Raw genomic sequence first — 13,161 nt, forward strand, 5'->3', positions numbered from 1 at the left:
TCCTGCAGCTCCTTTAATGTTGCTATAGGCCTCTTGGCAGCCTCCCAAACCAGTTTTCTTCTCGTCTTTTCATCAATTTTGGAGGGACGTCCAGTTTTTGGTAATGTCACTGTTGCACCATATTTTCTCCACTTGATGATGTCTGTCTTCACTGTGTTCAATGGTATATCTAATACCTTGGAAATTCTTTTGTACTCTTCTCCTGATTGATACCTTCTAAAAATGAGATCCGTCTGATGCTTTGGAAGCTCTCTGCAGACCATGGCTTTTGCTGTAGGATGTAACTAAGAAAATGTCAGGTGGGGGCGCATGTGCGACCTTGGATGATGGCGGACGCTCAGTAGCAGAGCTCCTCTCATCCCCAGCCTTCCCGACTCTCTCGCACCCCCCAACGCCCACAACCTCCTCGATCAAGTGATATGCCTACCTGACGATCCTCTTGGGTGACCTCTCGAGGCAACCCCGGAGCCGCCCCCCTCCCCCGTTATTGCATTATTTTTGTTTATCTGGCCAAGCCCTAGTTCTTTTTCCTTGCCGGGATGGATGATTGCCAAGATGTGTCAGTTGTTGTGTTCCCCCAAATCTGTCTAGCCATAGGCCTAGATGACTTGGGTCTGTTCATTTATCCAAAGTTTATATCACCACAGATATTTGTTTTTTGTTGTAACTCCTACGGTTTTTATTTTATGTGTTATATCTGTGTACTGGATCTTTGTTTTTTCTGTTCTTAGTTTTGCTTCATTGATGATACCCCATTTACTCTTTATGCTGGTACAATTGCTATTTAGATTATTGTTTTATGATGACCTTACTGTTATTATCATATAATGTCAAAGGTCTTAACTCCATCCAAAAACAGTGGATGGCTTTGAAGGAGTTTTGATCCTCAGGAGCAGACATCATTTTTGTTCAGGAGACCCATTTTAAATCGACTGGCTCCTTTCATTTTTCCTCAAGGTTTTTTTCCCAATCCTACTTGGCTTTTGACCCCACTGGGAAGGCTGGAGTGGTGATTCTGATCCGGGGGCACTGCTCCCTGTGGGTCATTTCCTCCAAAGTCGACCCACGAGGTCGTTTTATTACTTTGGAATGTACGTTTGGTGACTCTCCCCTTGTCTTGTTGAATTTGTATTCCCTGAACACGGGTCAACTGCAGTTTTTCTCCCAAACACTTTGCAAACTGAGTTCCTCCTCTATACCACAGGTGATCATTGGAGGTGATTTTAATCTAATCATCTCCCCCCATAAAGACAGTAAGGTCCTTTTTGAATCCACTCCTTCAAAGCGGCAATGTTCCTCTTCAAAATATTTTCGCAAACTGATAAGGGAGCATCGTCTCTTTGACGCCAGGCGGATTAGACATCCTCTTCACAAACAGTTTACTTTCTACTCCACCCCTCATCGCAGCTTTCCCCGCTTGGACCATTTCTTCATTTCCGCCCCACTGCTTCCTCTTTTGGTTTAATCTAAAGTCAATCCTATCACGTGGTCCAACCACGCTTCCTTGACCCTGAATCTCCTTTTTCCTTACGTTATGTCGAATGTTTGCCACTGGCACCTCAATGAGACTTTTCTTACTGCAGCCCATCTCTGAGACGAGCTCTTCCAAGGATTAGGTATGTATTGTCGCCACAATGTTGGCTCAGTAACCTCTTCCTCGAACCTGTGGGAAGCCCATAAGGCTGTATTTTGGGGACTCTGTATCTCTATGGGCTCTCATTTGAAAAAATCCTCGGCGAGCACCAAGGAATCCCTCATCCGCCAATTATCTTCGGCTGAATGCCGATTACTTGCAAAACAGTCTATCACTGGGCTCTACAAGGTGACTTCTCTCCATGGCAAAATCAAAGCCCTGACTCATGTAAATCTGCACAATCCCTCCTTTGGCTCAAATAGAAATTCTTCAAATTTTCTAATAAACCACACCGCATGCTTGTTAATCGACTCAAAGCACAATCTCCCTCAACGTTGCCAGACCACCTAATTCAACCGGTTGGAGACCCTACGTATGATCCCCATGTAATGGCCTCACTCTTTTCATCATATTATGAGAACCTCTACAACTGTTTGACCCCGGATTTTCATCCCCCCCCCCTCACAAAAGCATCCTTTGATATTTTTTTTTGATCCCCTATCTCTTCCGAAGCTATAACCCTCTGACATTTTGGCCCTTAAACCAGGCATCTCATCCGAGGAATTATTCTAAACAGTCAAACATCTCCACTCCCGCAAAACCCCGGGACCTGATGGACTACCCTATTCATATTAGAAGACCTTCATTGGCACTCTGGCCCCTCACCTTCTCTCTCTATTTCAACATCTCTTCAAAGGCGTCGCTCCTCAGGCTGATTTCTCTCGTGTATATTTCCGTTATCCCCAAACCTGACAAGGACCATTCTATCCCGGACAACTATTGTCTCATCGCCCTACTAAACTCCGACTACAAGATTTTCACTAAGATCCTGGCCAACAGGCTGTCCAGATTCATCTACAAGCTCTTACACAGGGACCAAGTAGGATTTGTGCCTGCCAGACATGCTGCTGATAACACCAGGAGGTCCATTGACCCTATTGACCTGGTTAACCAATCTTCAACCCCTGCTATATTACTGAGTTTGGATGCTCAGAAAGCTTTTGACTGCCTTAGCTGGCCCTACATGTTTATGGTCTTGGAGAAGTTTGGCTTCTGGGGCCCGTTCGTGGCAGCCTTGAAAGTTCTTTATTCCTCCCCCTCTTTGCAGGTCAGACTGGCCTCCTTCTTCTCACCCTCTTTTCAGATGTGGAACGGTACCTGACAGGGCTATCCACTTTCCCCCTTATTGTTTATTCTCTGCTTGGTACCGCTGACTAACGCTATCCAGTCCAATCCTGATATACGAGGGATACATTCCCATGAATGTGAATACAAACTATCCCTGTTTGAAGACAACATCCTTCTAACACTCTCTAACACTCTTACCTCCCTACCAGTTCCACATAAGATTTTACAACAATTTGGGGCCCTGTCGGACTACAAAGTCAATACATCCAAAACTGAAGCACTCCTGCTACACATCCCACCCAATGTCTTGTCTTCCCTCCAAAAGGCCTTCCCAAACCGATTGTGCACCCATTCCTTGAAGTATTTGGGTACTAACCTTACTTCCTCCTACCACTCTATATATGGGGCTAATTTCCCCCCCCCTATTTGTAGCCATTTCCCTTTCCTTGAAATTCTGGGATACCTTACCCATTACCTCCCTTGGACGTATCAACGTAATAAAAATGAACGTACTGCCCAAACTCCTGTACCTATTCATGACTCTCCCCGTTCCCATCCCTATGTCCAAGCTGCATTCCCTCCAGAAATCTCTTACATTTCATTTGGCATAACAAACATCATAGAATTGCACGCACTGTGCTCCTCTCCTTGCGCTCTAGGGGGGGGCTTAGGGGCAGATATAGTGACCTATTACTACACTACCCACCTCCGATTCTTAAATTCATGGTCCACCCAATAGCCCCCCAACAAATGGACTGAGATTGAATCTTTGCAATTAACTCCGACCCACCCATGCTCTCTTCTGTGGTCGACATCGACGGTGGATATCGCTTCTTTTCGATATCTCTTGTTTGGTCCCATGCAATTCACCCTGACTATTTAGCAGAAATGTAAAGCTAAATTTGCACTGGCCTCCGATTGCTCTCCACTGACCAACCTTTTTTTTTTTTAATCCCAGCCTCCCGGATAGCTTGGCCATGTTCCGAATGTTCCCTTGGGTCGCAGCCGACCTCTTCCAACTACACCACTTGGTACACCCTGTAACTCAGAAGCTAAAATCATTCTATGAAAAAAGACCACCTACCTCCCCAACATTTCTATGTCTACCTATAGATATGCCATTTTTTCTCTACCATATCACCCTCATTGACCCTTGGAAAGCCTACCCCCTTTGAGCACCTATGTATGCAGGGCCCACATCAAAGGGGTATTATCTCTACTACATATAAGGTCCTTATGGACGCTTCTCCCTTATCTAATGACACTCACCATTACATGCGCAAGTGGTCCTAGTTTTTACAATGTGACATTGATCTGGTGTTGTGGAAAAAAATATGGGAAAATGCACCCAGATCTTCTGTATGCATAGTCTATAAGGAAAATACATACAAAATTATGATGTTGTGGTACATAACCCCTGAAGTGCTCCATGCCTGTAACCCGAATGCTTCTCCTGCCTGCTGGCGATGTGTAAAAGAATCTGGCTCCCTCTATCATATTTTCTGGGAATGTAGGTCCATCACTCCTTTTTGGGAAGAGGTTTTGTCTTTACTATTGCTATTGCATACCTCCCTCCCTTTCGAGCCTCTGTATTTTTTATTGAGCCTGCCTTTCCCAGGCCTCTCCAAACCGTCAAGGAAACTCCACGCATATCCGGACTGCGCCCAGGAGAAGTATTCCTATGTGTTGGCTCTCTTCCATACCTCCTTCAATGCCGACTTTGTTTAAAATTATTGCCGACGTTAGACAAATGGAATATCTGACCGCTTTACATGCCAGCTCAAATACTGTGTTTGAGGCAGTATGGAACCCATGGGATGCCTTTATCTCTGCTCAACCTGCCCAAAATGTACGGATTTAACTGCTCTTCCACTGTTATTTTATGACATTGTATGTTCTATACCCTTACAAGTTTCTATCATCGATGAGCTTCTTTCTCTCTTCTCTTCTTCAAATTTAATGTATGTATATACATGTGAAAACTTAATAAAATGTTAATTACAAAAAAAAAGAAAATGTCAGGTAACACCTACTAGAACAGCTGAACTTTATTTGGGGTTAATCAAAAGCATTTTAAATGATGATAGGTGTGTACAGACTCCTATTTAACATGATTTTCAATATGATTGCTTAATACTGAACTACATCCCCAATTACAAGAGGGTGTGCACACCTATGCAACCACATTATTTGAGTTTTTATGTTTACTTACCCCCCCCCCCCCCCTAAAAGATTTCAGTTTGTTTTTCAATTGAGTTGTACAGTTTATAGGTTACATTAAAGCTGGAAAATGTTCTGAAATGATTTATCTTTGTCCCATTTATTACATCACAGAAACCTGAAATGTTAACAGGGGTGTGTAGACTTTTTATATTCATCAGTGCATCAGTGCTTGTGGGTATCCTGGTGATACTATATTTATTCATCTGTATGGACATTTGGCACATTTGGTTGCTTTATTCATCTTCAACTTTGTATGCAATATTTATACTTGTTAATTTAACTTTCGTCCATATGCACATTTGTCCATCTGTAGGCATATACACTTTTAAAATGTTTTTTTCTTTTTTGAGAGGGGAGTACTGGGTTATATCACATACACCTTTTAAGTTTGCGTGCTTTTGACATCATTAGGCATCTAGCTTTTTTTTGTCCATTTGTACGGATATATACTCTTCTAGGTTTAATTTTATTTTTTTGAAAGTTGACTGGTGTTTTGGCACAACCTTATTTGTGATGTTATCTTTATATTTATTTAGGTTATTGCATATATTGAGCTCAAATAATCAATTTTCTTTATAATATGGTATGATATAATTATATTGTATGCAAAATTGCACTTTGCAATTTTTAAGAGACAGTGCACCTCCTTTTTTTATAAGTAATTATTTATATTTATCACTATTATTAGTTAAGTAATTATTTATTTGTATTATTTCATGTACTTATATAGTGCCGTTAATTTACGTAGCACTTTACATATATATTGTACGTTCACATCGGTCCCTAACCCTCATGGGTCTTACAATCTAAGTTCCCTAACTCACATTCATACATACACATACTAGGGCCAATTAAGGCTAGGTTCAAACCTATTCAGTTTGCATTTGAAACTTTTCTGCAGTGCGTTTTGCATTTTTCCACTTGCATCTTTGACGCGTCCTTGATGTGCATATTTAGAAGTACTAATAGATCCTAGCATGAGTATCTAACACAGTTCAATTATAATTATTGTTGTCGAAAAAATATTTATTTTTAGCAGTGTACAGAGATCAATGAGAAAAGCATTGGTATGCAGTGTACCCAAGCGCAAACACCCCAACAACAAGAAAGTATCTGCATTTGAAGACTAGATTAATGTAAACATGCTATAATTCAGTACCCCAGCCACAGCACAAAACTGTAGCTGTTTTGGGTAGGGCTGCCCTTTAAATGTTGCCTAATCTTTTAGACATGTATTAATGTATGTTATTATTAAATTATTTCTTCTTGCAGAATATCACTTTGTAGCTCTGGACTTCTCAGGACATGGACAGTCTTCCCACCTACCACAAGGAATGAGGTATCAACATTTGGATTATGTGACAGACATACACCGAGTTGTGACAGGTGAGCTGAAGGAAAAATTTAGAAAAGAAAATTGTCACTTCAAAAAAGACCCCCACTGTGACAGCCATCTGCAAAACATGAGCATGAATGGTTATAGAGAAAGGCATGTGTGGTTTTTTTTGTTTTGTTTATTTTTAATACTTCATTTGATCTGACCAAATACAGTGTGAATAATACATCTTACAGCAATCTGATATTTAGTCCAGCTCCCCTTACTGGAAGCTCCCCAATAGACAATTACTGTCACCATTATTTGAAACAACAAAAAACATTAAATCTGCAACAAACAAAAGAAAGAGAGAAAACATATCAGATATGTAATAATGTACACACTGACTTGTCATGGCATTAGGGTCTGCACCCTGTTGAGATCAATTTTTTAACAATAAACCAATAGAAGGTAATCAAAGAAAAATAACAGGGAAAAAAAAGGGAAATGGGGGGAGGAGAGGAAGGCAATTGGAGAAAAGAATGGGACGAATTGAGGGATGGGGTGGTCCGATAGGGCCTCCAAAGATAACATCCATCCTGGCATTCAAGACCTACTCACTGAGAGTCTAAATATACCTGCCAGGGCATCCATATCTCAGTGTTTCTTGGGTTGGCTCCTGAAGAATGCCATTAACTGTTCCATAAGTTGGATGTCAGACACCCTAATGCACCAGTGTTTGAATGTAGGTGGAGTAATTTGTTTCCATAGGGCCAGTATACATGCTTTTTCAACATTTAGAAGTTTTATGAGTCAATTTTTATAAAGTTCAATAGATAAATGCAAGTCTTGCAAGAGATATGTGGCTGGCGAGTCTGCAAGGTAGCATCCGGTAAGATTTGTAATCGAAGATTTAACTTCTGACCAAAAAGTAATCATTGGACAGCCCCAAAAGATGTGTAAAAGGGAGCCTTTTGCCTTTTGACAATGCCAGTATAGAGAGAATACTTGAGAGTTGATCTTATGTAAAACTTGTGGCGTTATATACCACCTGGTAAGTATTTTACAACCATTTTCAGTTAGTGCCGCCTATCAGTGCCAGTCAGTGCCGCCTATTAGTGCCAATCAGTGCCGCCTATCAGTGCTGCCTATCAGCGCCATATATCAGTGCCATGTATCAGTGATGTCTTTCAGTGCCCATCAGTGATGCCTGTCAATGCCCATCAGTGCCACCTACCAGTGCCTCCTCAGTGCCACCTATCAGTGTCCATCAGTGCAGCCTATCAGTGCCCATCAGTGCAGCCTCATTAGCGCACATCAGTGAAGGAGAAAAATCACTTATTTACAAAATTTTATAACAAAAACGAAGAAAAAACTAATAAAAAAAAATAATAAAAATTTCATATGGGTACAGTGTTGCATGACCGCGCAATTGTCATTCAAAGTGCGACAGAGCTGAAAGCTGGAAATTGGCCTGGGCAGGAAGGGGGTATAAGTGCCCTGTAGGCTAGTGGTTAAATGACAATTGCGCGGCCATGCGACACTGTACCCATATGAAATTCTTTTTTATTTTTTTTGCACAAATAGAGATTTCTTTTGGTCGTATTTAATCATCACTGTTTTTTTTTTATTTGAGGATGTGTAGTCTGCCATGAATCTATCAGTTGGTAAGAATGGAGAAGTTTTTTTTCCTTTTTTTTTTTCATTTCAGGTAGGGGGTCAAGAGCTAGATTCAAGACACCTCTAACAATGAGAGTACCATCCTTGGGCTATACATTCTAGAAATCTTTCTAGAAAGATATTTTGATTAGCAGTTGGAAGGTATAGGTTGGCAAGGGGGATTTTATTCTCGAACATAGTCCCCTTCACAATCAAATGGCACCCCTCATTGACCGAAATAACGTCAATCTCCCTCCAGGGAAGTTGGTTTGAAATAAGGATAGAATCATCTTTTGGATTTAGAATTTGGGGAAGCGCTGTGATATGCAAAGGGGAACCTAGAGCAATGCACACTAGGGATCTTATTCAACGGAAATGTGTCTCTTGAGGAAACACCACTTGAGACTTGATGTGTTTAATTTCCGACTTCAGTTTGGAACACTTTTCCAGGGTATTCAAACCACGTACATTATTTGAGGTAAACTGGATAGATGGCATAATAAAGGTAGCAAATGTATGTACTAGGTAAGACTTTTCAGAACAAAGCAGAGTCTTTAAAAACATAGCCATGGGAGTAACAGATGAGAGACTTGGCCATGGGGGAAGGTAATGGGTGGGGTAGTAACAAGAACGGAAAAGCCAAGAAAAAAGTTAGAAGCTATAGACCCTTAAGAATACCAGTATTCTATTATTACAATATATAAATATTGGGGGGCCCAGTAGGGAATTACAAAAAAATAAATAAATAAATTGTCCATAGAGGTTAGGAATACACTGACTCTCTCTCCACAAACCTTGATGTAGGAGATACTCCAGATAAGACCTACCAAGTAGGTGGGGAAATATGTCTGAGGGGTTGACCAAAAGGTAAAATATAAGAAGCAAAAGAGAGGGATTGCAATGCTAACAACCATTTCCTCCTCCGAGGGCAAAAATTAGATTTTTTTTCTACATACTTCTCTGTAAAATCCATTTCTTGGAGTACATCATGGGACACATAGAAGGCTATTCATGACTGTGTGGGTTATAGGTTGCCTATAGGTGAATGGACACTAGCCGACCAATCAGAGAGGAGGTACTCCCTTATATAACCCCTCCTATAGAGGAAGTATCTCAGTTTTTGTAGCAAGCAATGACATTCCAGAAAGAGGGGTGGGACCTCTGTGTCCCGTGATGTAAAATCCATTTCTTGGAGTACAGGTAAGTATGTAGAAAAAAATCCAATTTTCTTTATCATACATCACGGGACACAGAGCAGGCTATTCAGGACTATGTGGGATGTCCCAAAGTAATAAGAAATCTGAGGGGAGGGTGACACCATGATAGCCACTGTCAATAATCCCTCAGGACCTACTCAGCCGTTCATAAAACACTGCTGCCAAAGGCAGAATTCTCTACAGCTCTGACATCCACCTGGTAGAACCTTGTGAATGTGTGAACGGAAGACCATGTTCAGGCCTTGCAAACCTGAGACACTGATGGCGGATTGCCCAAGATGCCCCCACACTCCTGGTGGAGTGTGCCTTCAACTGAAAGGGTGGGGCTTTACCTTTCAAACTTTAGGCTTGAATGATCAGTTGGTGGATCCAAAGAGAAATAGTCGCCTTGGATGCCGCCTGCCCCTTCCTAGGCCCTTCTGGCAGCACAAATAGAGCATCTAACCTCCTGACCTGTGCTGTCGCCTTCAAGAAGACCCTTACAACAGTTGTCTTTTTTAAAAAATCATACAAAAATATAAACAAACCAAAGTACATGAGAACAGTCGAGCATGTAGCGTACAGTAGATAAGCAGTACATACAAACTTCCAATGCTGAAAATCTCACAGAATCAACCTGATATCATAAGCAGTCAGTAATCCCACACATACTACAGTTCAGATGGTAGCAAGCCACAAGAGAAAAGAGTTGAGGAGAAAATCACAGGACATGAGCTGGAGCAGGAAGAAAAGAGATCAGAAATGGGCAAGATGGTGGGGGGAGGGGAGAAAAAGGGTGAAGAAGAAAGGCAGGTATCACAAACAGTGATGATGATGTTCATCCATCGTGTTAAAATAGAACCTTGATATCTAACAGGTAGTGGGCTGTCCACAGTGTGTCTGTAGGTGTCTGGTAAGGTCTATATGGGCACGAAATGTTCTGCCACATGTCAGGCAGACATAGGTGAGCACCACTGTTGCAACATTTGCAGCTCTGGCTTTGTGGAGTGCTCGCTTCTCTTGTGCTATGGTTTTTATTCTCTTCTCTAATGTCTGGCAGCCTTGGTGGATCAACGTGCGCCATGTTGATCGATCTTGTGCCAGGGTTTCCCAGGAGGTGATGTCAATATCCAGGGACTTGAAGGAGGCTTTCAATGTGTCTTTGTATCGTTTCCTTTGTCACCCGTGCAATCGTTTTCCTTGAGACAGCTCACCATAGAGGAGCTGTGTAGGGACGTGGTGGTATGGCATCCTTGCAACATGGCCAGCCCAGCGTGTATGGGCCTTCATCAGCAGGGTGTGAACTGATGGCAGCCCTGCTCTGGAGAAGACTCCTGTGTCTGGCACCTTGTTCTGCCAACAAATCCTCAGAAGTCTGCAGAGGCAGGTCATGTGGAAGTGGATCAATTGCCTAGCATGCCTCCTGTATAAAGTCCAAGTCTCACTGGCATACTACTACTACTGCTCAGTAGACTTTGAGCTTTGTGGCAACGCTTATTCCATGGCAGTCCCACACGTTGGCCAGTAGTCTGCCAAACGCAAATCTTGCCTTGGCTTATCTACAGGTGACCTCGATGTCAATTGTCACTGTGTGGGATAGGGTGCTGCAAAGGTATGTAAATTGGTCCACTGCTTGCAGCTTTTGTCCCTTTACTGTGGTAGTAGGATCTTGGTGTTGGGCTTTCGGAGCTGGCTGATGCATCACTTTGGTCATTCGTGTTGATGAGGACGCCGAAGTTGTTGCATGCTGCTGCAAATTTGTACACACTGGCTTGCATTTCCTCCTCTGATCCAGCATTCGGGGCACAGTCATCAGCAACAAGGAGGTCTCGTAAGACAGTCTCCTTTACCTTGGTGACAGTCTGGAGTCTTCCGAAGTTGAACAGTTTCCCATCGGTCCTGTATCTCAGGCTAAGTCCTAAGGAATTGTTCTGGAAGGAGTCTGAGAGCATGGCTGAAAACATGCTGAACAGGGTAGGTACCAGCACGCAACCTTGCTTGATGACGTTTGTAACGGGAAAGACCTCTGAAACTTCTCCGGCGTCCAAAACACCAGCCATCATGCCATCGTGGAACTGACGTACCATTAGGATGAATCTGTCAGGACATCCAAACTTCGACATGATGCGCCACAGACCTTCGTGACTGACAGTGTCAAACGCCTTGGTGAGATCCACAAAGGTGGTGTACAATTTACAGTTCTGTGAAGATCATGTCCACAGTGCCACGCTCTTTGCGGAAACCGCACTGTGTCTTGGGTAATAAACCCTGTTCCAGGTGGTCAATCAGGCGATTCAGCAACACTCATGCAAGGATCTTGCCTGCCATGGAATGCAGTGATATTCCGCTATGATTATTGCAGACTTGGTGCACAATATCCCAGAAGCGTTCCTAGTCCTTCTCAGCATTTCCCTCTAATTACAGCTCTGAGAGTTGTTTGTCAAGATCTTCTGCTAGTGAAGCTGTTGTGTTGGAGTTTCTCAGTTTACTGACGTTAATTTTTTCATCACAGCTTTGTTTCCCTGCGGGCGTCTTTTTGGCTTCATGTGAAAGCTTAATTTGGAGATGATGAGTCTATGGTCAGTCCAATAGTCAGCACTTGGCATGGTCTTGGTCACCCTTACATCCTGTCTGTCTTTCCTTTGCACGATGACATAACCAATAAGATGCCAGTGCTTGGAGCGTGGGTGCATCCAGGATGTCTTTTTGCGAGTGGGCAGGTGAAAGATGGTATTGGTGGTGATCAGATCGTGAGCTGCACATGTCTTCAGTAATATGTCATTGCTGTTACATTTGCCGATTCCATTTTTTCCAGTGACGCCATCCCTACTCTCGCATTGAAATCACCAAGTAGAATCAGCCTGCCGGTGCACTTCACGAATGAGAGTAGGGCATCAAGATCTTCATAAAATGTTTCTTTTACTTCATTCTCATTCGTCATTGTGGGTGCGTAGGCGCTGATCAATGTTGCTTGTTTTCCTCTCAGTAGTGGGAAATGCAGTGTCATGAGTCGGTCATTCATGCCCTTGGGAAGACTGGTAAGTTTGCGGAAAACATGATTCTTAACCGCAAAGCGAACTCCAGATGTACGGCGTTGATTACTGCTGCGTCTACACCAGAAGAATGTATAACCACCTCCTGTTTCTGTAAGCTGACCTTCGAATATGAAAACATCACAAACAGCGCATATAATTAATACTAAATCAATAAAATTTAAAAATATTTAATTTTTGCCAAAATAGAAATAAATATAAAAAAAATCAAAAATAAAGAAATCAAAAAAAGTCCTTGTTCCAAAGAAGTGTACTTCCACCAAAAAATCAGTGCTTTAAACCAACATATACCACACTCACCAGATTCTGGTGAAATAAACACCATTTTTGGGATCCTAGACCCTTATGTTAAGCCTCCAGAACTCCACTCCACCACAAGAGAACTTTACTTCAACTTCCAACACCACCAGGCTCCTCTTCCCAGAAAACTCAAGGTAATGTAGGAGAGATAAAAACACATAGGGGTTTATTTACTAAAGCTGGAGAGTCCAAAATCGGACTCCCTTCTGCATAGAAACCAATCAGCTTCCAGGTTTCATTGCCAAAGCTTCATTGAACAAGCTGAGGTTAGAAGCTGATTGGTTTCTATGCAGAAGGGAGTCTGATTTTGGACTCTCCAGCTTTAGTAAATAAACCCCATAGTGTAGTACTGCAACGCCCGGCTTAAAGTACTAACAAAACACCAGGCCACTCACATTGTATAAGATATAAACCAGCATATTTTATTGCCTCCAGAGGCGTTCAAAAAATTCCATAAAACCCAGGACAGTTGACCAGGAATCCCACAGCTAGCAACAGATGACAGTGTGACTATTCACCCAAACACAAGATGGCCGCCTGGAACACAGCACTGCAGCGTGCGTTCCACTCACCGGAAGTGACGCAGGACGGCAGAAGTGCGTCAATGCGTTTTGCCCTTCCCGCAGGGCGTTTTCAGAGACGTATAAGCAGTTT

At 42.5% G+C, this 13,161-nt stretch overlaps 1 protein-coding gene across 5 annotated transcripts in view; it reads left to right on the top strand.

The window, feature by feature from the left end:
- SERHL2 (serine hydrolase like 2) overlaps positions 1-13,161 on the top strand; it is an 801,854-nt gene that overhangs the window by 153,818 nt on the left and 634,875 nt on the right. For all 5 annotated transcript variants that reach the window (XR_016313777.1, XM_089684280.1, XM_089684279.1 and 2 more), the window contains one exon: positions 6,257-6,370. Coding sequence is in view for 4 of the 5 variants with exons in the window: in XM_089684280.1 (XP_089540406.1) it covers positions 6,257-6,370 (114 nt within the window). In the remaining variant the exon portion in view is untranslated. The remainder of the gene's footprint in view (positions 1-6,256; positions 6,371-13,161) is intronic.

This window comes from Staurois parvus, unplaced genomic scaffold, assembly GCF_062004578.1.
Source record: "Staurois parvus isolate SC_StPar_1 unplaced genomic scaffold, SC_StPar_1.0 ptg000341l, whole genome shotgun sequence".
Lineage (NCBI taxonomy): Eukaryota > Metazoa > Chordata > Amphibia > Anura > Ranidae > Staurois > Staurois parvus.